Source organism: Rhea americana, unplaced genomic scaffold (assembly GCF_003343005.1).
Source record: "Rhea americana isolate MKP2758 unplaced genomic scaffold, rheAme1 scaffold_34, whole genome shotgun sequence".
Taxonomy (NCBI): Eukaryota; Metazoa; Chordata; class Aves; order Rheiformes; family Rheidae; genus Rhea; species Rhea americana.
In genome coordinates, this window is record NW_028186468.1 from 1,817,457 (window position 1) to 1,841,308 (window position 23,852).

General features: G+C 46.2%; 2 protein-coding genes across 2 annotated transcripts in view; one reads left to right on the forward strand and one right to left on the reverse strand.

Moving 5' to 3' along the window:
* The window catches only part of ENPP6 (ectonucleotide pyrophosphatase/phosphodiesterase 6), a 29,609-nt gene extending 25,660 nt beyond the window's left edge, over positions 1 to 3,949 (forward strand). The window contains exons 6-8 of the mRNA XM_085311379.1: positions 13 to 150; positions 1,031 to 1,154; positions 1,325 to 3,949. Coding sequence (XP_085167505.1) covers positions 13 to 150; positions 1,031 to 1,154; positions 1,325 to 1,533 — 471 coding nt within the window. The 3' untranslated portion in view covers positions 1,534 to 3,949. The remainder of the gene's footprint in view (positions 1 to 12; positions 151 to 1,030; positions 1,155 to 1,324) is intronic.
* Positions 3,950 to 21,820: 17,871 nt separating this feature from the next.
* The window catches only part of STOX2 (storkhead box 2), a 73,454-nt gene continuing 71,422 nt past the window's right edge, over positions 21,821 to 23,852 (reverse strand). The window contains exon 4 of the mRNA XM_085311380.1: positions 21,821 to 22,641. Within this exon, the coding sequence (XP_085167506.1) occupies positions 22,446 to 22,641 (196 nt within the window). The 3' untranslated portion in view covers positions 21,821 to 22,445. The remainder of the gene's footprint in view (positions 22,642 to 23,852) is intronic.

The following is a 23,852-nucleotide window of genomic DNA, read 5'->3' on the forward strand; positions in this document are numbered from 1 at the left end:
TTTTTTTGGCAGATATATGAAAAATTGAAAGCTGTGGAACACATGCACGTTTATAACATCCAGGATATTCCAGACAGGTTTTTCTACAAAAAAGGAAAATTTGTGTCTCCTCTAACACTTGTGGCTGAAAAAGGATGGTTCATAGTAGAGGTAAAGTATAAGAGCAAAGTAGTTATATATTAATGTGATAAGGTGCAATACATCAAAATATTTTACATTTTTCTAGTTGAAAAATGTAAAATTTTATACCGGACATTGAGTTAAAGTCATCATTTACTTGTGCTGATTGCAGCAGTAGTATCAAATACTACCGTGTGCTTGAAAGAGGCTAAAAGCATGACCGAAGCTAGACTAAGTTAAATAGTTAAGACAGATCCTTTGTCTGTGCCATCATAAATCAAGAGGAGTTGGTGTATTTCCAAGTCTGGTTTTGTTACTTTACTGCCCTGCACCCTGCTAGTTTACCTGCATCTCTCAGTTCTGCTCTTGCCGGATGAGAAAAGACTGTTTCCCTTCCAAGACGCTACTATCCCTCCATTCAGTGGTACTTTGTGACACCTTTTCCTTCTGCCTGGTTTCCCACCCACCGGACTCTCTCCTAAAACTGCCCCTTGTTCTTCCAAGCCAGCTGGTTTCCCGGAATTTGCTCCCTTCTTCCCGGGATGCTTTGCCCATAGGAGCCTCCTCCGTGTACTTTACAGACTTGTAAAGTAGGTATCTGAAACGTTATTGCTGAAATGACTTGAAAAAGTATTATAACTGAACTCTTTTCTACAGTACACGGTTCAACACAGACCGGTTTTAAATATTCTGTAAGAAAAAGCAAAAAAGCACTTTAGAAATCACTGAAACTCTGGCAAAGCTTAATACCAGGGCAGCAAACCCTGCTGTCGGGTCGTCCTCACCCTCGGTGCAGTTCCGTGACCCGAGCACGGATTTTTGTGTGTTCCCCTTGCCTGCCTTCTTCGGGAGAGCGGGGCGCGAGGCCGGCGCGGGCCGCGCGGCGGGCGCTCACCTCTGCGCCCCCCAGAGCAGGGAGAAGCTGCCCTTCTGGGAGAACGGCACCGGGCGCCGGGAGGCCTGGCAGAACGGCTGGCACGGCTACGACAACGAGCTCATGGAGATGCGCGGCTTCTTCCTCGCCTACGGGCCAGGTAGGGCCGCCAGCCGCGTCCTCCCCCCACCCTCCTTTCTCGTGAAGCCCCGGCGGAGGCAGGGCGGCCCCAGCCCTCGCCTCGCGCTGCCCCGGCGCCTCGGGCACCTCCTGCTCGGCAGGCGGCGGCTACATGAGGCCGAATCCTCTCTCTGCCCGTTTTCCTTTCAGATTTCAAGTCCAACTTCCGGGCGCCGCCGATCCGGTCCGTGGATGTCTACAACATCATGTGCAGCCTCGCGGGAGTGCAGCCGCTGCCGAACAACGGCTCCTGGTCCAGGGTGGAGTGCATGCTGAGGAGCGCGGCCCCGGCGGCGCCGCGGCCCGCCCCGGGCAGCTGCCTCCTGCTCGCCTTGGTCCTGCTCTCGCCCTTTGCGTAGCGGATCCAGCCACCACGCGCCCAAAACAATGCGGGACAGTGTCACCAGACCCCTCCCCCCTTTTTCTGTGTGGTTTTTTTAATTATTATTATTCTCCATTTGAATAATAGCTTCGTTAATAAGAGTACTGTCCCCCACGCAGCCGTCACGCTCTGCCGGGAGCGAATCCGAGCCAGCCTGCTGTCGCGGTGGTTACAGCGACAAGCCAAGTCTTGCTCTGCTCTCGGTCCAGCCAGGTTTGCAGCCCTGGCAATGAGAGCAGGACCCAGCTATCAGCATCATTTGCTGTTACGGTGGTGGGTATAAGCAGAGACCTGCAGGTGTTAAATGCATCTTACACCACTGTGTTTAACTGAGAGGGTAATCCTGGCTCCTTATAATGAGCAACTCAGGTCTGGAGACAGTCCTCTGCGAATTTAACCAAGCCATGGCGTTTTGCCCATCTCCGGCAGAGCCCCACCTTCTCCTTTCGGTGTGAACCACCCCTGGTAGGCGCTGACCCTTTCTGCAAAGCGCCAAGCTCTCTGCAGAGCAATCGCAGAGCCAAGACAGGTAGGGGAGCACTGACACCATCCTGCTTTTCTCAGCCTTTCCTTCTCCATCTTCACCGAAGCCAGCCCTGGCTGGCAGACCTGGACCCTGCACGCTGGCAGGACCTCAGGCTTTCGCCACCAAACCCAGTTGTAATGGTCGAGTTAAACAGCAGGAGAAGACGGAGCTGTTCTTGGAGGCAATGCATCTGAAGGTGAAGTCAAGTGGATGAAGTCATCCTGAAAAAGTCGGAAAGACAGATACACTAGATCCCCTGAAAAACCTGATCATGTCCCTACTCATTCGCCGCAGCGCAGCCATGGCTCTGCCCAGGCACGGTCCAGCCGGGGTGGCAGGGGCTGCCTGCAGAGCCAGCACCACGCTCTGTTAGCTCAGATTAATTTCATTTAATTGTTAAATCACGTAGTTGTCACAGTGCTCAGTGCTGAACACTGGGGTGTACGTACGCCGCGGTGGGTCGCTAGGGAGGGTTCTCCTTGCATCATTTAATTTCTACTGTGAAATAAGCATATCTAGCACGGAGCCGTAAAGGTCTGATCCTGCAAAGTGTCCTTTCCTCCTTGGAGGGCCGCGGCACGCAACGGCGCCTTCGGGAGGTGCTCAGCTTTATCCGATATACCTCTGCACCTCGAGCTTTCCACGCAAACTGCCTTTGGAAGGATTTAGGTCCCTCCCCATGCAAAATAAACCTCTAAGACTTATTATTCATACAGCTCCAAAGTCAAACAGGATTCAGGGATGTTTGGTACAGTGAGTTTAAGGGTGAATGATTACACCATGAAAAAAAAATTAAACTTGACAAAAGACTTCTGTAATAGCTGCAAAGATTTATGTAATGTTGTTTTTAAAGCTCAAGTGAACCATCAAATCAATTGGAAAAAAGAGGAAGAAAATCAGTCTTTGTTATTAGACTGTTGAGTATAAAAGGCAATTTAGTGCTTTCTAAGCATTTGCAGTAGCTGTAAAACAAGCATCTATTGTTCCAAGTTCCCTGTTGCTCTCTAATGGACCACGCTCAACGAATTCATTGGAGCGCATTTTTAAAGTGAGAAAATTATTAGTATAAAAGATAACTAAGTAACTAAATCACAAATTTTTTTTTTTTTGAAAATCAACAGGATATATAGAATGCCTGCTAATCCTTCCACAGCCTGCAGTTTTAACTCTTACAAAAAAAACAAAAACAAACAAACAAAAAAAAAAAACAGTATCTTTTTACTGAGCAAAAAAATCCTCAAAGCCTAAGGCTCTATTCTGATCCTCAGTTACACTAGTATAAATCAGGAATAACAAAGCAGGCTTGTTGAGATGTTCCAAGTATGGGCCATGGCCCATATGATCAATATGAAATCAGTATGATCCCTGGCTCTATGAGTGTTTCTGTATAACTGACTTTTATAAAAAAGTGGCCATATGCCATGTCCTTTGTGCAAATGCTGCACAGCAAATTTGCTAATTGTTTTAGGTCTTGGTAGACCTAAACGCAACCATGGTATCCTCGGGAACACACACCTCAAAATATACTTGATCTGAAAAAGGGAAATTTGGTGGTAGATCTACACGGAGCTCATTAGCTTCAGGAGACCTGCAGCTGATTATGTTGTACAAGTGCATCTTTCTTCTTCTGGATTTTTTTTACCTTTAAATCAGTTCACATGCTTATTCAAAAATCAGTGTCTTGATGCTAGCGTACTTTTCTGCGTACTATGCAACTGAGGTGGGTGCATTTTACAAACCAGTTCTGAATGATACTTTTGTACAATGACTGATTGTGAATGAGTGAATAATCCTAAGAATGCTGTTGGAAAACAATATGCATCTTTCTGTAAATACCGTAAGAGTTTTGAAAAAAAAGCCCTGTAACTCCTTGTCTTCCTTGTCTGATTTGTGCATCAAAGTGTGATAAACAGTGTTTGAAGCTTGTGCTGATCAACCATCAGAAAGCTGAATAACACTGTTTAGAAAGGGCAAAGCTGCCAGCATGTCAATTAGGAACATTAAACGTATCACACGAGATACTGTATCTTGTATATGAGAGCATCTTCTCCAGACCTATTTCAGTATTTAGCCTTTTGAGCTGGTGTACTTTTGTTGCCATTTTTCGCGGCGCTTTGAGTAACAGCGAGGTCCTTGGTGCACAGCTGTACACTGCACGTCCCCTCCTTGGCCCTGGGGCACCAGCAGCCCTTTTCCTCTCCATCTGTGCGGCGCCCAGCTCACAGGGGCACTGCTGGGTGCCTGCCTGCCGGCTTGCCCAGGGCTGGTCCTCAGTGGCCAAGCTTGCCTTGTCATCCCCTCCCCAGCCGCTGGGCAGGTTGCCAAGGAGGGATGGGCTCAGGGATCTCCTCCGAATTTGGTATATCTCCTCTGGGGTGGGTACAAGGCCAGGCGGGCCTGAAGATGCGCTGAGGAAGGCTGGAAATTTGCGCCGCTGCTGCATGCTTGCCGCTGCCCCATGGGCAAACGCAGAGCTGTGGCTCTCAGTGATATCCGTCCAGGGCCACGTGGCCAAACTGGGCGATCCTTCCTGATGTCCCCAGAAAAGAGGTGAGCCCCAGTGCTCTCTGCAGACCCACCTCTCCCAGGCCACCTGGTGCCACCAGGTCAAGATCTCCTCCACAGCAGTGCCGTGTTGTCGCTGGTGCCGTGGGTCGGGGGGTGTCCAGGTTCCTCTGAGGGCTGCCAAGGCAGCGTGCAGCCCTCACATTACACCCAGAGCAGCGAGACCGCAACAAGCAGCTGCAAGGGCCTTGAGGACGAGGGGCCCCGCTCCTGCTTTAAACTTCGCAAGCCAACAACTATGTTCACAAGAGAGCAGGATTCAGCAGAAATAAATCTGTGCAGCTACAAGCCAGCAGCTCAAAGCCGCCAGAGACTTTGGAAGCAGCAGCGCCAGCGTGGCTGCTACGACATCGTGTGTGACGTACGACGTGACACGGGTGCCCGAAGCAATGCCTCACTGGTGGCTGGAGATGCCAAGCAACGTTGCTGGTTTGGGCTGAAATGTGCCCACCATGCGCTTTTCCCTATGGGCACAGCCACCAGTTTCTTGGCCCCAGGCAGCGTTACTGGGGCCGAGCTGGATGCGAGCAGCAGCAGCACCTTGCACTTACCGCTGCGGCTCAGCTCAAGTCGAGATTAATGAAGTCTCGCTCGGCTTTGGCACAGCTGGGCCCACACGTTTAGCTGTTACTTGCAGGGTTAAGGTGGCCACTGACAGACAGGGCATGGGACCCATGACTGGTGTTTCTGAAAACAGTAGCTCTTTGGTTCAAAGCTCCTGCTAGTCCAGCGTCGTGTTGGTGATGTTTAGGGAAGACCATAAGGCAAAGGCAGCTCCAAGAGCCTTGTCTGAGATACCTCCCAGCTTCTAATGATCACAAGCAGAGGAGTTTCTGGTTTGGGGGCAGATCAGGAATGTGCTTTTTTGGTGAATCACCTCCAATGATGGCACGATGATAGTTTGCAGTCTCAGTGTGCACAATCATCTGAATTCCCTTGGATGAAGCTACACCACAAGATGTGCTTCAGGAGCTCAGTTGATGCTCCTCAACTAGTAATGGGCTTTCAGCGGCTAGAGACAGGTCCAGGTAACCCTCCTGGCCCAAAATGTGAATACCTGGACACTGAGTTCTCCACAGTTTCACTCTACGGAGCCACTCCTCTTTGGCTGCCCTGGTTGTTAAAATAGATGTAGCCAGAATCACCCATGGAGCCATTTTCCAGGAATTTGTCTAGTCTCTTGTTGACCTGATCTATGCTGTCAGCCTTTGCAAGACCCCATGGTAGCAAGTACCATAATTTCATTATTTGCCCTTGTTTAAAAAAAAAAAAAAAGTTTTGTCTTATGGCCGAGTTGGTAGGCCCAATGCCACTATTCACAGCTTTAACATTTCTTGTAGTTACATTTCCATCAGAGATGAAGAAACGCTTCCCTTTCAGTCCACATGTCGGCCAGGGCCCTGAAGCACTGGGTTTGTGAAGCACCCTGTTTCTAGTTGGTCTGGAAATAAATAAAGTGGGAATTAGATGATTTTTGTGGTGTTGGCCTTCTTCCTTTTTTTCCTAATTGCTAAATGAAAGACAAGTTACTAAGAAGCTAAACTCCACACCTCGGTGCGGAGGTGTAGACTTCTTTTTTTTTTTTTTTTTTTTTTTTTTTTTTTTTTTTTGCCAGATGCTCTGAACTGAAAGGCTTTGGAAAAAATGCAGTGTAGTATTTTTCCTTGTGCTCCTTTTCCTTGTGGCAGAGATGGCAAGCAGCCGCAAATGAAAGCGGATTTTTTTTTTAAAGAAAATATGGCCTAACCAAGAAAAAAAAAAATTGAAATCTGCCTTTTTAGCATCATGAAACAACTTTCACTCACATGGAAGCATGTTTCAATATAAGTACAGAAAAATACTTATGTTGAAAGAAGCTGATCATGCAATGTTCAAAAATTAGAACATTTTAGAATTGAAGTTGGCAGTCTGTCTTAATTCTCAGTGTAGAGATGAACATGACTGTAGAGATTATTACGATAAAAATTGAATTATATGGCTTCTTGATAATTTTGGCCATGAATAAAGGAGATCCTTTATAGCTGTTACAAATAATCTTCTAGTCATTCACTCAGTCCTACATTTCCTCTTCCCAGGCCATTTTGTCTCCTAGGATTTTCCCTCTTGTTTTTGATCAAGGCTTTCATTATTCTAACACTACGGATGCCGCGTGTCTACTACTTGCTTTTAAACTGATACTGAGGAAAGTCCTGTGCATACACGCAGTACTTCTCAGGTCTTGTCAAATACTGGACTAATATTATCCCATGTGGCCAAATGCAGTCTGGTAATGCTGTACCACGGTTTCCTCTCGCCAGCACAATTTCATCAGAAAATTGTCACATGCAGCCAAAAAAAAAAAAAAAAAAGCCTTGGTGTCCCTGCAGCAGTGCCTGCAGCGTGCTCGATGAGTCCTCCGGTGCAAAGCAAATGCCTCAAAAACCACACCATAGCACAGTCTTTTCCACAATTTCTACCGGTTTCCTGACTGTCTGGGGAATTTCAGCGACTGGCCATGCAGATAAGCTCCTGTATATAGTTGAAAGAAATAAATCAGCAGTCGTAGTGAAATAACCGTTGTTTTTTTGTTTGTTTTGTTTTGCTTTTTCCCCCCGTTAGCTCAGAGCGCTGCAGCTGGTTAGAGAGCGGAGAAGGAAGCTCAGCAGTTCCCGGGGGAGGGTACCCAGGCCCTGGAAATGGGTATCGCCCTACACGCTACTTCTAGGGCCTCGTTTCCCGTCCTCCGCGCTCGCGGCCCGGGGCGCCGGGGGTCCGGCGCGCGCAGCCCCAGGGGCGGCCGGCGGCCCGCGGCGGCGGCCGGGAGGGCAGCGCGCCGGGGGGCAGCGCGCCGGGAGGGCAGCGCGCCGGGAGGGCAGCGCGCGGGCGGCAGATCGGGAGGCACGCGGAGCCCTCGCGCGAGGCGGGAGCGGGCAACGCGGGCTTCCTCCCAAGGCCAAAAAAAGACACCCAACCCCGGGCGCCCAGCGAAGCGAGCCCGCGCGTAGCGGAGGGACCGCTCAGCGGCACGGCTGCCCTGCGGCGCCCACGGGAAGATATTTTTCTTTTCCAAAGGGCAACACGCGCCGGACAAAGCATTTYTGTTGCAAATCCAGGTTCCCTCCGCCACCCCGCACGGGCGTAGAGGTGTTTCCACCACCACCCCCACCCCGGACGCCTCCACGCAAAGATTTTTATCTAACTCGGAGCTCCCTCTTCCGGCTCCACGACTACTTAATCCGGCGTCCGCCGGCGGGAGCTGCGGAGGGGGCGTTTGGCTCCTTCGCGGGACGCCCGAGGCGGGCGCCCGCGCGGGGAGACGCGTCGGGGGGTGCCAGCAGCCCCGTTTTGGGGGTGGGGGGCGAGCAGCGACGCCGAGGCGCCGTGCCCCGCCGGGCGGCCCGCGGTCCTCGCCCCGGCCGCGGAGCTGCTCCTCGGGCAGGCGCCGAACGCACAAGACCCGGAGGGCGCCGCGCGGGAGCACTCGCCGGGCAGAAAGCTTTTGTTTTCACTCTGTATCCTCATTGCAATTTTTTTTCCTTCATCCTTTTTTCTTCCCTTTCGCTTGCCACCTACGCCGCGGCCGATTCGGCTTCCTCCACTGCCCAGCAGCCCCCACAAACCTGCTTTGCACTCGCCACAGCGATTTCCCCGTCGTGTCGCCGACCTGTTTCCGTGATAATGTCAGCAGGATAAATGGCCTCAGAGAGACGGGGGGGGGGGTTACATGACCCTGAAGGACCCCGCTCGATAGGAAACAGCTACGCATACCTGCAAACACCCACCTGCCTAACCACAGATGTTTCTTTACAAGGACGGTCTTGGCAAAGGGGAATATTTTTTTTTTTCCATTAAACAGACCAAAACGCGGAGAGCCCCTGAGCTTTCGCTCTGCACTTCATGCCACCTCCTTGCGCAAGAACAACTGGGATGAACAAGTGCAAGTCCCACTGACAAGACGATATTTAAAATCCATGATGTGGGGAGCTTCCCAGCAAAAGAAAGACTCTGCTTCGCAGTGAAACAACTGAGTAGAGCCTGTAAAGGCCCAGCAATTAATCATGCAGTTGTAGAAATACAACATGGGCACAGCAACTGCCTTTTAAATGCTCGCTGCTCCAGTTTGGACAGCGACAAACGAAGGCCCCATGCAACAGCAGGTGTGGCTCTTGGAGAAGTCCTTGGAGGGCAATTAAAACTGGGAAACCAGCTGGTAAGTGTCCAGATGTGACAGCAGCGCGGCTTAAGAAATTAATGCAAAGCAGAAAGGTAGAGGCACTAACAGGAGCTGAGACGAAGCGCCCCACAGCTTTCCCCAGGCTCCCGGGAGGAAGCCGCCTCCAGCGACGCCGGGAGCCGGCGGCACGGGCGCCTCCAGAAGTGCCCAGGGGCCGCCTGGCGAGAGAGGCAGGCGGCTGAGCTGGGCTCCCACGGGAGCCCGAGCAGGTCGGGTCCCACAGGCGCTTTCCGGCCAGGCTTCGCACGAGGTTTGTCACAGCTTCCAATGAGCTCACAGCCTCCAGCGTTCGCTATTCCGCATCATTCAAGAAATACRGTTATTTTTCCCATTGAAAACACACACACAACAATTCAGCTAAAATTCAAGCTATGAAGGATCCGTAATTACCATTCAGGAAGTGCTAACAGATTTATAAATAGTGCCACAAAAACAAAATGTGAGTCAGTACAGTCATGAGCTCGTCATTCTATTTGGAGAAACATTACACAACGATTTTCATCACATTTTCTCCGTATGGTTCCCCCCATATTTATCCCTACCCCGTCTCTCGCCACATATTCAGCTAGTGCAAGATATCACTGGAAAGGCATTTTGAACAAATAATCCTTTACCAAAGTGCAACCTGAGGTATAGGTCCCATTTGCCTCATCAAAGTCTATTCTTCTGAGGTAATTTGTTGGTAGAAATCTCTTTCCCACTGTGATTTATATGGACTTTTTCTCAGAAAAAGCTGTCTACAAAGATTGCTATAGATGGCTTGTTTGCTTTATTTCATCCTTTGTCCATAAGAAAATACTGCTTTTATTAACATCAAGCTTTGGCCTGTAATAATCCTTCTGGGAAGCTGAGCAAAATAATGTCTCAATCGAAGCTGCTGATGGTATGAGACTGGTCAAGGTCTTTACTAGTTTTAACCTCCAGACAGAAGAAGTTTCTCTAGTGAAGAGCTGTTTGGTGCCTTGGCTGTCTCAGTGAATCTGAGTATTTCAGCCACTCTTTTCTTGGAATAAATATTATTTTTATTGGCGCAAGGACCCTATTTCCAGTACATTGTTGATGAAGCACAGGAATTTTTTTCTCAGAAAGAGTTCTTTTTCTGGATTTGCAGTTAAATAGGGAGCACACACACACATGCACACACCACTAGCCTTGCTCTTCACCACCAGCATGGCTTGTGATGGTCCTAGCAAGGTGATGCTACCTAGAATGCCAAATAAYGAAGCAGATGGGCAGATTTATCATGGGAAATAGCCTTTCCGAGCTCAGTGTCCAGGCCCAGGTGGTCTTTGTAGCCCAGAGACCCTGTTTCATATTGCAGCCTTCCCATACAGACTGTGTCGCAYGTGCCCAGTGCACAAGCTTGATTTTCCCGCATCTCAGCCTTTGCACACCAGGCTGCCCAGTGGAACCAGCAGAAACCACATGTGAGGACCAACCCCAGGGCACGGCAGCTGTGGGCAGCTCTGCTGACTCAGAGCTGGGCAACGCCGCAGGGTCACAGAGCCCGGATGAGCGGCACCACGTGGCAAGGGGCGCCCACCACATCTCAGGGAGCCAAGGACACCAAACCCCAGTTCAGGGGCTGCCCTGGCCACATCCTGCTGCAGGGAGGCCTTGGAGAGGGCAACAAGCTCGGCCTCACCAGAGTCCACCAGTGAGGGGTCCTGGGTGGCTGATAATGAACCCACAAGGCCATTGCTGTCAAAAATCCTGCAAGGAAGCAGGAGAAACTGCGGCAACCACAGAGACCCGTGGGCACAACCTAGCACACCAATAGCAGTTGCGGAGGACTATTTCATATACTGATTTTCTTCTGTTTTAAGGCAAGGAAATGAGGTAATTCAAAGTTGGCAGTAGAAAACCAAAGAGACGATATAAGAGAAATCTTATATAACAATCTGAAGCTATTCTGCATCCCACTGCTAGTTCCCCGTGACAACCACAGTCTTTCCCAAATACAACTGGTTCAAAACACAGGTGTCGCCAAGTGACATTTAAAAAGAAACAATTTCATGTGCCAATGTGGTAAATAGAGTCAGCTTCAAAACCTCCCCGGCTCTGAGCAGGAGCACAGAGAGGAGCAACGGCTCTTCTTATCTCTCACCCTCCCATAATCTATTACGTCTGGAGATTGCTGTCACGTGCAGACATCTGGGATGCATCATGWACCTTCTCCTGCTGGAGAGAGGAGCTGGTTCCTGGACACGAAACAAGCTCAGAGGTACTCTGCAGCCTGTAAAAGGGAACAAATAGCAAGTTACTGCACATACAAGAGGAACCAAGAGCAAGAAGGGAGGAGGTATTATTCCAAGATGGATATGAAAGCCTTGTAGGTGTTCAAAACCTTCATGAGTACAAACCTCTGTGAGGAGGGGAAAGGCTGCTGGGTTGACGCACGCAGTTATGAGCTGCATACATTTTGGGAGCAAGGGAAATAACCCCAGGAGTGCAGAGCATCTCACCAGCTTTGCAAACTGTGCTAGCTCCTAGCCACAGGATGAAGTACAGCAAATTGTTCTTCAGGCCAGGAGGTAACCAGAAGTAAGGAGGGCCATCGTGCCTCAACAGCAGAGAGGAGGAATGACCACGGCAGCGCTGTCAGTGCTCCCCAGCTGGACCCCACCCAGGTAGGCCCCCATATCCGGCTTCTTGATGGGCTCCTTCTCCATCTCTTCCCTCAGTGCTTTTTTCAGGATCTCACTCTCAGCACCAGAGCTCAGTCTGGGAAGGGGGGACCTCGCCAGGGAGCCAGTGGCATCACGCTGGGATGTCGCATCATTATGGCATGAACGTAGAAACATTTCAGAATATTCCAGTATTGATTGCTCTTTATTTTAGGTCTGTAGAAGCCATGGAGATAGGTGCCTAGTGTTCCCTGCCTCAGCTGGCTTTTGGCAGAAACCTTAGAGTGCTCAGGAGATTATTTTCTGTCTTTAGTTGACATCTTTCTTTTACTAAAGGACACCCTCATCTTTCTCTCCTTGCTCTGAGTTCTCTTCTTTGTCTTAGTGAAATCCCTGGGTATTTAAGTCCTGACACCCCAATTTCTTCATGTTCCTTCTGGGGAAAGGCATCCACCCTTCTTCCTCTCCTCTCAAATTGCAGAGTCTGCAATCTGGAAGAAACCTGGGCAGAAGCTGATGGCCTCACGACCCATCTGTCCGTGGACAGACGTGTCAGGGTCACATCGCTGTCTACAGAATCCATGGCACAAGGCGAAACTGGTAAAACTCACGAGACACACAGTTCACACACTACCTGTAAGTACGGTCCTAAGGCTATTTTCTTCTTTTTCACAAAAAACAGTCCTACTTTTTAGCCTTCAGACCGAACTTGGTGGTCTTGACTGGCTTGTCACTGCGGCTACTAGTCTGCTATCAAAAGGTAGGTTCCTTGTCTTCAGCATCCCTAGAGTTTCATTTTCAGACAGGCAAACCGTGTATTAAAATACTCTGAAAGCTATTACGCATAGGATTTATTGGCATTACTAACAAGTATTTCAAACTTGGCAAAACAATTCTAAACTGGAAGGAAAACAATTATTTTGAAAGAGACAAAAAAGAGATAATGCAGTTGTCTTTTATACGGAGGCAAACAAAGCCAATCTCAAAATATGTGGCAATCTTAAAGAGAGAGAAGAAAAATTAAAGAAAATAATATCATACTCTTTAACATATGTCACATTTCAATTTGATACGCACTGGATATTTCACTTGCTAATCAGTCCTTGCTATACCACAACATTCTTTTAAAGTTCTAATATTCAGCAAACTCTTTGTCATTCCCCAAGGCTTCAGTTTGCTGTTGTTTTTTTTTTTTAACTTGTATTACCAAAACTACGAAGATTTCTCATTTTGTTTTAGAATATTTTTCTGTACAAACTGTGATTTGCTGAAACTGTTATCTGCTGTATCAGAGTGAAGCAGGAGAAACATCTTCTCTCTGTGCCAGATTACAGGTAATAATAAAACTGTACCAGAAGACCGGGCTACAGTAAGTAATACTGGTGATGAGTAATGACAATAAACATATTGGCTACCTCAGCTTTGAGGACTATTGAGTTTCTCCGTTATGAGTGAATAATAAATCTCAAGGGTCCTTCAGAGACCAGTTAAAAATAAAACACCGCAGTCAGAAGAAAAATGACTTTCTTTAGAAGGAAGCGAGCAAGAGAAAAGGAAAGCGATGGCTGCGTGCGCCGGGAAGGATGCTGTGACCCCGGGGGGCTGTAAGTCTGCTGGGCGCAGAGGCCAGAGGAACGGGAAAACGGCCCCGGGGGCCCGGGGAGGCGCAAGCAAAATACATTGTAGGCTGGAGAGGGACCGTTGCCTAAAGCTAGGGCTGCTAACGCTTCTTTCTCAGCAGGGTTTTTCCGAGGGGTGCTTCCAAACGGCGAACTCCCCGAGGCCCCAGTGTCTTTGCCTGGCCCCAGAGGGCTCCCCGGCGCTGCCCAGCCCCGCTGCCCGCGACTTCTTGCTCCGGCGCTGCAGAGCTTTCAGGGTTTTCCCTGCTCATGCGCCGGAGAGCCGCTGCCTGCCCGGCCGGGGCAGGAGCCCGGGGCTCTTGCTTTCCTGCCTCGGGCCGGACACCAGGGCAGGCTGAGCCACGAGCAGCTTGTCAAGCCTGGGCTCTGCCAGCGCGTGGGGAAGACTGCAACTACCCAGCGGTAAGAGCTCCCAGGTACACGATGGCCTGCGCTCAAATCCCTTCGCTGCACAAGCTGCCCCGGGGCCTCGCAGGTCTGTATTTCCTACCAGCCGCAGCAGGACGCTCGGGGTCGAGGCTGAGCCGAGTCGCAGGGGAGGGAGGGACTGTCTTGCACAGCAAGGTAGGTGCAGAGACGCTGCAGCTGGCCCCAGGCAGCCAGGAGCAAGGGCTCACCAAGGCTAGCTTCATCTAAGGAGGCCAATGGCCCCAGCCTCCGTCTACAGGCGTCTGCTCTGAGCTGCCCTCTGCAGAGGGCTTGCTTTCTTCTTTGACTACAGAGGTACCCAAGGGACTTCTCAGGCTAAGGTTAGCCATTGCGAGTACCTGCCAGCGCCCAGGCGGAGCACCCAGGAACGCCAGCYGCGCGCACGGACCGGAGCAGACCCACGCAGGGCTCGGAGGGATCGCAGAGCAGCCACCAGCAGATCGGCAGCGGCAGGTCTGCAGAGCAAGGCAGCTGCTGTGAGACGCGGCGTCCACGCTGCATCGGTCCCAGGAGGAGCGCTGCCGCCGAGGTCCAGCCCCGCACGGCAGACCGGGCGCTGCGAGCGGCTGCGAGGCCGTGCCCTGCTCCCGGGGCGCAGCCGCCGGCGTCGCCCCACCGAGAGGAAGCCAGCTCACGCGCCCCCGCGCCAGCGCCGCGATGTGCCCTGCCGCACGGTAAGCCAGGACGAGCCAGAGATCCACTCCAAAAGCACAATCCCGCTCCGAAATGAAAGGCAAATGTTGACGTACCCTTTCACATCTGCGGGAGGAAGCCCACACACACGGGAGAGGCCGTTGGCTCCCACGYGCTTTCTCGCTGCCAGTGCAAATAGTTTTGAATACATTGAAAGACGGCTAGCTTCTCAGCTGCCTTCCCGAGCCCTCTTTGGAAACCCACAACAGACACCGAGTCTAACCCTACCCCGGAGAGGCAGCGGGACGACAGCAGGCGGATGCGAAGAACTCCGGGCAGTAAYGGCTCCATGTTTCCAGAAGAGAGACGGAAGGGAAACAAAGCACATAACTGTTTTGGTGTATGCACAGACATGCATGTGCTGCTAGATTTATTTACCGTGTTTGCTTACTTTCAAATAGCTGGCAGCAAATGGCCAGGTAATCTGTGCTTATCAGGATGAGAGAAAAAAAGACAAAAAACACGTACCTGGGATTGCCCCTCCCCAAGCCCCATTTATCATTACCATGACAGTTAGACTGAAAATACTCTGTTCGGAAAGAGGACCTGAAGGCACAGGAGGAAGCTGCTTACAAATGCAAGCTCAGCCATCTCACGTAAACCCACTGACAGCTATCGAAGTCCCAGCACCTCCGACTGCCCCGCGAAGCCCTTCTCCCTTCAGCTGAATAGTGGGCTCTCGCATCGCAGTTCGGAAAACGTTAGCAAGAGGGGGCCTTTCTCCCRGCCGCTGCTCTGCGAAGCACAGCTGGAGATTTTTTTAATAATTGTTTTTCTAAGCAGTCACCTGGGGCCTTGCCCCGGCGCCCTGCGAAGACAAACATGACCTATCGCTCCAGCCCACTTTGGGATTTCAGCGCTCCTCTCCGAGCCCTCGAAACACGCAGCCGCGTCAGGCAGGAACGTAGAGTTAAGAAAAGGAGCAGCAGTAAAAATGAGGAGGAGGAGAACAGCAGGGTCTGCGCTGGCTAAAAGCGGGGGCATATTTACACTCAACTTTTTAAAAACCACAAACCTTCAACAGTGCGGTCTGAAGGGCAGTGCTGACAGCAGCGCCTGTCCTGAAGCAGCTGATCACCTTTTCTCCTCTGAGGTCTTTCAAGTGAGCAGGGAAAGTGAGAAAGAAAGTAATGGAAAAGGGAGGAAAAGACTGTAGAGGACTAGGATGACATTTTGGGGGAAGGGTGAGAAAAGGGGCAGAGGACATCTGATGTGAAGTGTGAAAATAATCCTCAAGGAGAAAATAAAATGCCAAAAAGAAGCAGAAATGGAAGGAATTCTCAGAGATGGGGGGAAAAAAAGGGGGGGGGGGAAGGAAGATAATASAGAAGATAAGTTAAGAGGCAAAAACAGACCCCGTAGAACAATTCAGAGACCGATGGATAAAAGGGAGTTCTGGAGAGAACTTTCAAAAGTGCTATCTTACAGCAGGATGGAAATCTGCATTTTACAGTCAGTGCTGTAAGCAGAAAGGCACGACCCAACAGCATGAGAATAGTTCTTCGGCCAAAAAAGGGCCATAGACTTTTAAAGCATGTTATGGACCATGTTTCGGCTATTTGTATGTGTGGAAATGGTGTTTCCAAACCTTTACAGTAATACTGAAAAACCCTCAGATTCTGCAAAGTCAGATTCTGATCATCCGAAATTGGCCTTGCCTATGCAAGGAATGAAGATGGGAATTAGGTCCAGGCCAGCAAAGCCCAGCCTAACCTTGACTACTTCTCCTGCAGTTCAGAACTGACGGATTCAAGGAGGTGAATTATAGAGGCAAGAGACGGATAAAAGGGAACCAGCAAAGAGTCCAAGCAGCACTTCAGCAGTACGTATGTGTCACAAACCGCTGGCAAGCCAAGGTGCTCGTGACAGCATGGATATCCGCCCGATGGCGGGGTTTYTTTACATCTTGTACACCTTGCACATCTTACACTGCTGTGTCCTGTACAGCTGACTTTGGCAAAAAGAGCAGTGATTAAGACATGACTCCAGGACTGCAGCAGAGCTTCTGGAGTCTCTTCAAAGTCTACTTCCAGGTTTTGGCAGGGAGGCTGGAAAACAGCACCTGGATGTTACATTGTCCACTTGGACTTGTTCAAGCAGGTGCTGACAAACGCGTGAAAAAAAAAATGGATACGTTTTTAAAAATCTGAAAAAATCCTCCTTGCTTTCTCTTAGCTGTGTGCGCACTGGGTCCTCCTATGGCCTGTGATGACGGAAAGGAGAGGAAAAGAGGGAAGTGAAATCTGYTGCTGGCTGACGTCAGAACGCCTTAAATTGGTTTTTGTTTCTTGGAGCTCTGGTATGTATCAGCTCGGCTCTCATGCATTCAGCTGGGATGATTCTCCCTGCCCAYGCCGGCCTTCATGTCCGAGTCAGACCGGGATTTTTCAAAATCAGTGATTTTTCTCCTATCCGCTTTCTCACTAGAAATGTTCACAGACATTTTATAAAGCACACAAGAACACAGCAAGCTGTAATGACCCTTGTTTTTCTGAGATTTCTAGTTTKTTGTGCAAGGTCTCCTAAATGAAGGAAAGAAACAGTATGTTAAATGGAAATARAAGTATTTTGTCTGAAAACCACTCACTGGTGGGTGCAAAAAATCCACTTAAAACATATAACCAAATGTTATTTAATATCTTAAAAAGTAACACAATCCAAAATGGATATTTCACACAACACTACATAAACAACATGAACACAATATTACCATATGGAGGGACTTTCAAATATAGACTTACAAAAATCCCTGTCCTTTTTCCTTTAAATTATTATACTAAGCATGACAAGTAATCATCATTTACAATATGGTACACTGACACAATAAAAACCATGTTACAAATGTGCTGTTATAAATCAGTAACGTTAGGGAAGACATTTCATGAACTGTAATTATTTCATATGAAATACTATACAATATAAACAGAACATCCATCTTGGATGACCTTTACAGCAACCAGAGACCAAGTAATTTTTAAATTTTTTTTCAGTGCAAACACATTTATACAAGGCAGTCTTGGCTGCAAAACTCCCTTCTAACACACAGTAAGTCCCACTTGCATTTATTAACTCTTTTAAACCTAATGCAACAGCCACATTCAGTCACTCATAGAAAATTACCTGCAGAATTATGATCCCTTTAAACTTAAGTCTCCTCCACCTATAAAAGTAACATCTGTGCCAGTTACTCCGAGGGCCCTACCAGACCTTTCGTACTTACGGGTGGGTATCCTTTGGGTGGCTCTAGCCACTGTACAACACCGGGGCGTTGTACTGCACTGAAAATCGCCCTTCCGAGGTGCAAAGCGCACGGTGGTTGTCCTAGCATCCAGGCTGGGGTAAGGGGTTGCTGACTGTGCATTTCACCAGGGATTCAACCCCAGCTGAATTTTCGAATCCAAATGCATGCATGTGGCCTTCTGCTCCTTCTCGGTATTTAGTATTTCAAGGGGAGGAACACAGAAATCCTCAGCTCAGAATAGAGCGTCAATGGAGTTAGTGACAGATTCTGATCTCCGTTAGAGCCGTGTAAAATCAGGGGAGTTTTGTCAGATTTACACCCACATAACTGAAATCAAAATTTAGAGCGCTGCCTTAAAAGAAATGTGAGAGTCTCATTTTCTTCTAGCACCAGCTTGGCTTTAGTTGGGTCCACTGTATGCAACAGAAGATTCTGATGCATGAACCATGTACTTTATTTACGTTGGGGGAACATTTTAGATATATTCTTTTTTTTTAAAGAATTATGTAAAAAATAGAACATTTCTCTCTAATACTGTACAGTTTTCTTCAGAAGAGCAAAGAGAATTGTAAACTGTGGGTGTGATACCAGATTGAAAGAGTGCTATTTGCTTACTCAGCACAACAATTTGAACAATCATGTTGGGAAAAGTTCTGTGAAATGCATTTGAAAAACAAATTTTTAATTAACTGTTTTGAAAACCACTGCAGGCAGTACTCATATGACTGAAAACCAAGTGTTTTTGGCACTGTGACTGTAAGAGTCTGTGCTGGACTGGAAACTAGTTTCTCTCTTTCTTACACAAATTTAATGCATCAAAAGAATAACTTCGAAGTATAAACATTAAATACTTTGGTTACCTGTTAAACTTATTCTAATGACTTCTAAAGAGACAGAAAGGAAGAAACTGGTTAATAGATTAGTTCACAGTCTTTTAACCTTTGTTTTTTTCAGTGTGCCCTGACATAAAATAGGGGTAGTGAAATTTGCCTACTTCACAATCTTGTGAGGCTTAGTTGGTAACATGTGAAGTGCTGCAAGGCTCTCAGGCAAAAAGGCATGACTTAAGTGCAAAATGTTATCCATATTTATGATGGCCTCTGAATACTGGTTTGCTTGTTCTCTTATAAAAATGACGTACTGCTGGCAACCACTCAGGCCATGGTTTTCATTAAAATATTTGTTTTCCAATACATTTTACGTTATAAAAGTGGAATAAACGGTGTTTCTTGTATTACGGACATTTTACAGTGGTGCAAGGAGTCAAACGGATAATGATTTCTTCTGTTTTTTTAACTGAAATATTCATACAGTAAAATTAGCTCAACAGATGATTGTTTATCACTCTGCATCAGGATTATGGTACTGGGTTTGCTGAAAGAGGTGTTCATAAATCGGGATTTGGATATAAATGTGATCTGCCACTTTCTTCCTTTGGTTTTCGGAAAATCTTTCTTTTTTTCCTCTCTTTAAAGGTGGCTTGTTGCAACTGGCTACTTTTCAAAAGCCAGTTTCATTTTTATTGGAAACCCGCCCTCTTCCTTCGAACAATAGACGCACACCTTGAGTAGGGACCCTAATACTGCTCCCAGGGAAGTCAACTAAACGCTGATGGTAATTTCTATAGGAGCAAGTGTTTCAGATGCACAGTTTAGAAAACGGTGTGTATCACCGATGTAAGAGCTGTTTTAAAATCCAGAACACTGCTCTAGCCAGTTAGGAGAAACTGTGACCGGGTATGTTGGCAAAAATGGAGGCAGAGTAGGGCCCAAAGTATTTGAAGGCTGCCAAGAAAATACCCAGTATCTCCTGTTAAACTTCAAACTGTCAGTCATATTTCACAGACTGTAGATGTTCCAAATTTGCTAAATTACAAATACATTTTCAAACTCTACCCAGGCAGAAATGTTAGCAGTAACTGGGGAGAGGATCAAAGATTTCAGCCTCCCTTTCACTTTTAACCAAATTCTGTGGCCTTGTCAAAATCTTAAGTGATTCATCTAAAAGCCAAATTTTTAATATAGTAAAAGGAAATTGTGGCAATGGAAATATGATGACTTCATACGCAAGCACTGACACACAAGAGAACGCCATGACCTAATGCTTCAAAATTTTTAACCTTGCTTTTTACAATACACTTTTTATGTTGCTGCATTTCATCAAATTCATGGAGGTAGTTATATGTGTAAAAAAAATTACCATAAAAGTAACATGTTGTATTATAATAATACATATTAAGTGTGCAAAATGCCGACAGATTTGTGTTGACCCTTTACAGTTGAACACAACACAGATTCAACCTAATCTAATTCTGTAAACCTTTAAATTGATACATTAGAAGAAGAATGATAGATAAGCAACCATGTAATACAAGGCTATGATTTCATCAAAGGATTAGGGTGACATAAAGCACTCAAGCTCCACTCTCGTGGTTTTGTTACCAGAACCTCAAGATGGAATTTCCTTATATTCCATTGTTGATTTAAAAGAAAAAAAAAAGAATTAAAGATTAGAACGTTTCTATTTGAAACTTCTGTTTACATTCCATATTCCAAGAGTCACATTAATATTGGTACAATGCCATGTCAACATTAATATGACATTTAATGTTGTCTGCTGGCCTATGGGAACTTTAGGAAATAACATAGTATACAGTTTGTAGGTATATACTAGCATGTTTTGTTGGAATGCTGTCTTCTACACAACCAGCTGCCTGTATAAACTCTGATTAGTTTATGACAAACAAACATTTCCCCAAAAGGTAAAAGTTGTTTTTGCTGTTCACATTTTAATACTGCCATTAGTATTTCAGATCATCAGCTATAAATTAAGATAGTTTTGACATTTTTATTTACTGAATTGATACATACTACTGTCAGAGCTTGTCTCAGAAACAAAATCACAGTCAGCCACTGYATAGTATATGACAATTCCCCACAAAAACTCTGACTCTACAGTTCGCATGTAGTAAGTACTGCTGGAGTTACATATTGAACAATAAGATGCGTCATGCAAAGCATTATATGGTAATTAGAGCACATCTTGGAAGGTATGATAAGGCAGAAGGCTGAAGGCCAAGTGACTTTGATAACCAACCAAAAGCACAGTAATTTCCTTTATGTGCACTGAAAGGTCTTATTGCTCCTATGAAATGGAATTTATACATTGAAAACAAGTAAAACAGACCTCTGCATTTACCAGATATGAAATATGTTCTTGACAGAATTAGAAACCGACTGAGTCCAGAGTTTGAAAGCTGTTTTGTAAGTAAATGAACTATATCCAACTGCATAACATAAGGCTGAATTTTCACTAAAGACTTCTGATGACAATACAGAACATGAGTGAAGCTCAAATGATTTACACAAAGTAGTACATGTCACCAGAACCTGATGAAAATACTGCCTTTTAATATGTATGGTTGGATTTAATACCTGTGTATTACCAAGAGCTAGACAATGTAAAYGTCCCTTCTATATCTAACAATTTGGACTGTTGAGCCTTTTAATATCTTTGTTATTCTTCCACCAATTTGACTGTTGTCATAAAAAATAAATATATAGTTAATTTTGAAGTGGGGTTGTTGCACTATCAGATTGCATGAGTAATAGAGCAGAATGCGACCCTATACCTAAAAATTACTCTTGGAGTTTAACTATCCTTAGAAGTTACTCTGCAGTAATTAGTATATTATTAATTACTTTGGAGTAACAATTTAGGGGAGAATAATCAGGATATACTATACCTATAGAATTCAGATTTCTGCTGCCAACCACATGGACACATTTAATYTCCAAAAACTAGACGTGTCCATGAGAGGCTAACTTGCAAATAACATCCACTGAATAGAAAGGCCAGAAGTTTATAATTCTCTAAATTTTGTTCTCTGATAATCACTACAATGTATGCTATCTTCAATAGCCTAATTTAGGCACTCTATTTAAAAAGCTACATAAAATAGATTTATGTCCTTCCACTAGAAAGAAATCATTTCTTCAGGCCATACTTGTCATTTATATCACAAAGAATATTTTTGTTCAAAGAAATTAGTTATTTTGATTCTTATATTAATGGCAAGTTGCAATACCGAAGTGACACAAGAGTAGGATCATCCCTTTTAAATATTTCATTTATACTAAAGATATTTGTTCTATTCTGTGTCACTCCCTGTTGTGGCTCGACGACAGTTAAACTTTCCCTTCCCTCCCCATTTCCCCCTCTACGCAAAGGCCTACCTCCTCATTTGGGACTGCGGAAGGTCAAGTAGCAAGTTTCAGTAAGTAAACATCTCGCATACTTTCGAAACACAAAAGGGAAACCAGTCTCCCTCCCCACCCCCCACATACTTAAAAAACAAAACCAAAAACCACGACCTCTTTTTACTCCCTTATACGGGTATTTGCAAAATTGTGTCACAAAAACGCACAGTGAAAATGACTGATCGGTATTAAGAATTCACAGATAGAGCTGAGGTCATCACTTGTCATGTTTGGCATTGTTTTTCCTCAAAGTGATCCTGGCTGGTTACTTTCGGCAGTGGCTCAGTTTTTGAAGTAAAAAATGATCAACTCTGCAGTAGAGTTTAGCCTCTGACTGGGGGCATCACACATCTGTGGCATTTTTTTTTATGAAGTTGGCAACTGCATGGACATTGAAAATGCAGATTACACTTACAGTGTCTAGACTTTCATATATGTGCTCAGTTACAATTAAGTGAAGCAAAAAGTGTACATATTATCCCTACTGCTATTTTGTTGCTACAGAGCCGCAAACGTGAAAAGCAATACCTTGAAATAAAGATTTCTTTGTTGCTCCTAGTCTACATAGCAGCACAGTTTAAGTAAACACTAAAACTGTGGTTGAGATGCTTTTTTCCCCAAAGATGTAAACATCAGTCCCAGTGTCGTAAACTTTGCTGTATAGGATGAGACAGGAGATCTGAGGCAGAATGACTATCAGACACTAGTAACAGAAGCTTGCAGGCAGTTAGCAGGTTTCTGCAGTTTCTCAGCTTCACTCGTCGGCGGGTCTGCGGTCGCACGGAAGCTGAACGTTGGGCCTGCGCCACCGTGTGCAGGGCTCAGAGCTGGGTTCTGACGTCTGTTGCTTTCAACAATGCTCGAAGTGTTGGATGCCAGGCTCTCACGAGTACTAAAAGGGAAAAAAAATATATATACACACTCATATACAACATACCTATACATCTATCTACCAGACAGGAAAGGAGAATAGAGCATTTTATAATAGGTTTCCTGTGTTTGTATGTAATGTCTTATCAATGAACCGTCTCATTTTGATGATTCACACATGTTCCTCCAAAACGGGTTCCATAAGTACTCAGCAGTCATCATACTGTAACACAGGTATCGCACTAAGCACAGCTGAAGCWGTCACACGCAGTCTGCATGACTGAACCAGTATCAAACATCTGGATTTTTCATTCAAGGAAATGGCTTCCATCTTGCATGTGCAATGTATTAATTTCCTTCCTGGCTGGTGCATTTTAGCACAAAGTCATTTCATCAAATCAGCTCCTTGACTAGGCAGAGCTAGGAGAATTATTGCATAACACAGCCTCCTGTCTCCTCTTCTACCCATGCCTTGGAACAGAAAACGTTTATTAACTGAAAATGCTACTTTACATTAAATCCACAGTGTTTCTAAATACAACACTTCTCTTCAATTTTGCTTTACAACTGAGATTTGAACTTACAAGATGGTGATAAATCTTAACTCCCTGATCTGTGATCATGCCCTAGACAAGCACCAATGCTATTATTTCACTCATATAATGGACAGAGTTCCTTTAGTTCTAACACACTGCTTATCCTTGGGAGTGACTGCTTGCTTAACACTAAAAAAATTAGCCCTTTTTATAATACATCTAATTATGAACACAGAGGAACCTACATTTTAGCCCATAGCTTTTAAAAAACTTAGTCACTAAATGCTAGGGCTAGTTTTACTGCTACTGTTTTTGGTTCTCTTTCCACTCTTCATCATTTTTGATCTCTAAGTTATTACTTGCATGAAGAGAGAATTGTTCCCAAAGAGCCACGTGCCTCCTGGCTATATGTATTCTTCATCTATACCTCTACTCTTTTGCAAGATGATACTGTAACTTGTTATGGAGATGTTTACAGAGTACATTCAGAGGCCTGAATGGGTACGAAATACACACTAAAAACGGAGATACTAATGAGAGTTTCATAATCAGTTTAAAATCAACCTAAATTTACATGCTACTGAAAGGGGCAACTTTTTTCTGCCTCATGTGGACCTGACTCTACCATAGCTTCCTGCTGCTGGTGCCAGTGCTCACCGAGCCATGTAGCCAGCTGTACCAGGGACCCCTCTCAGTT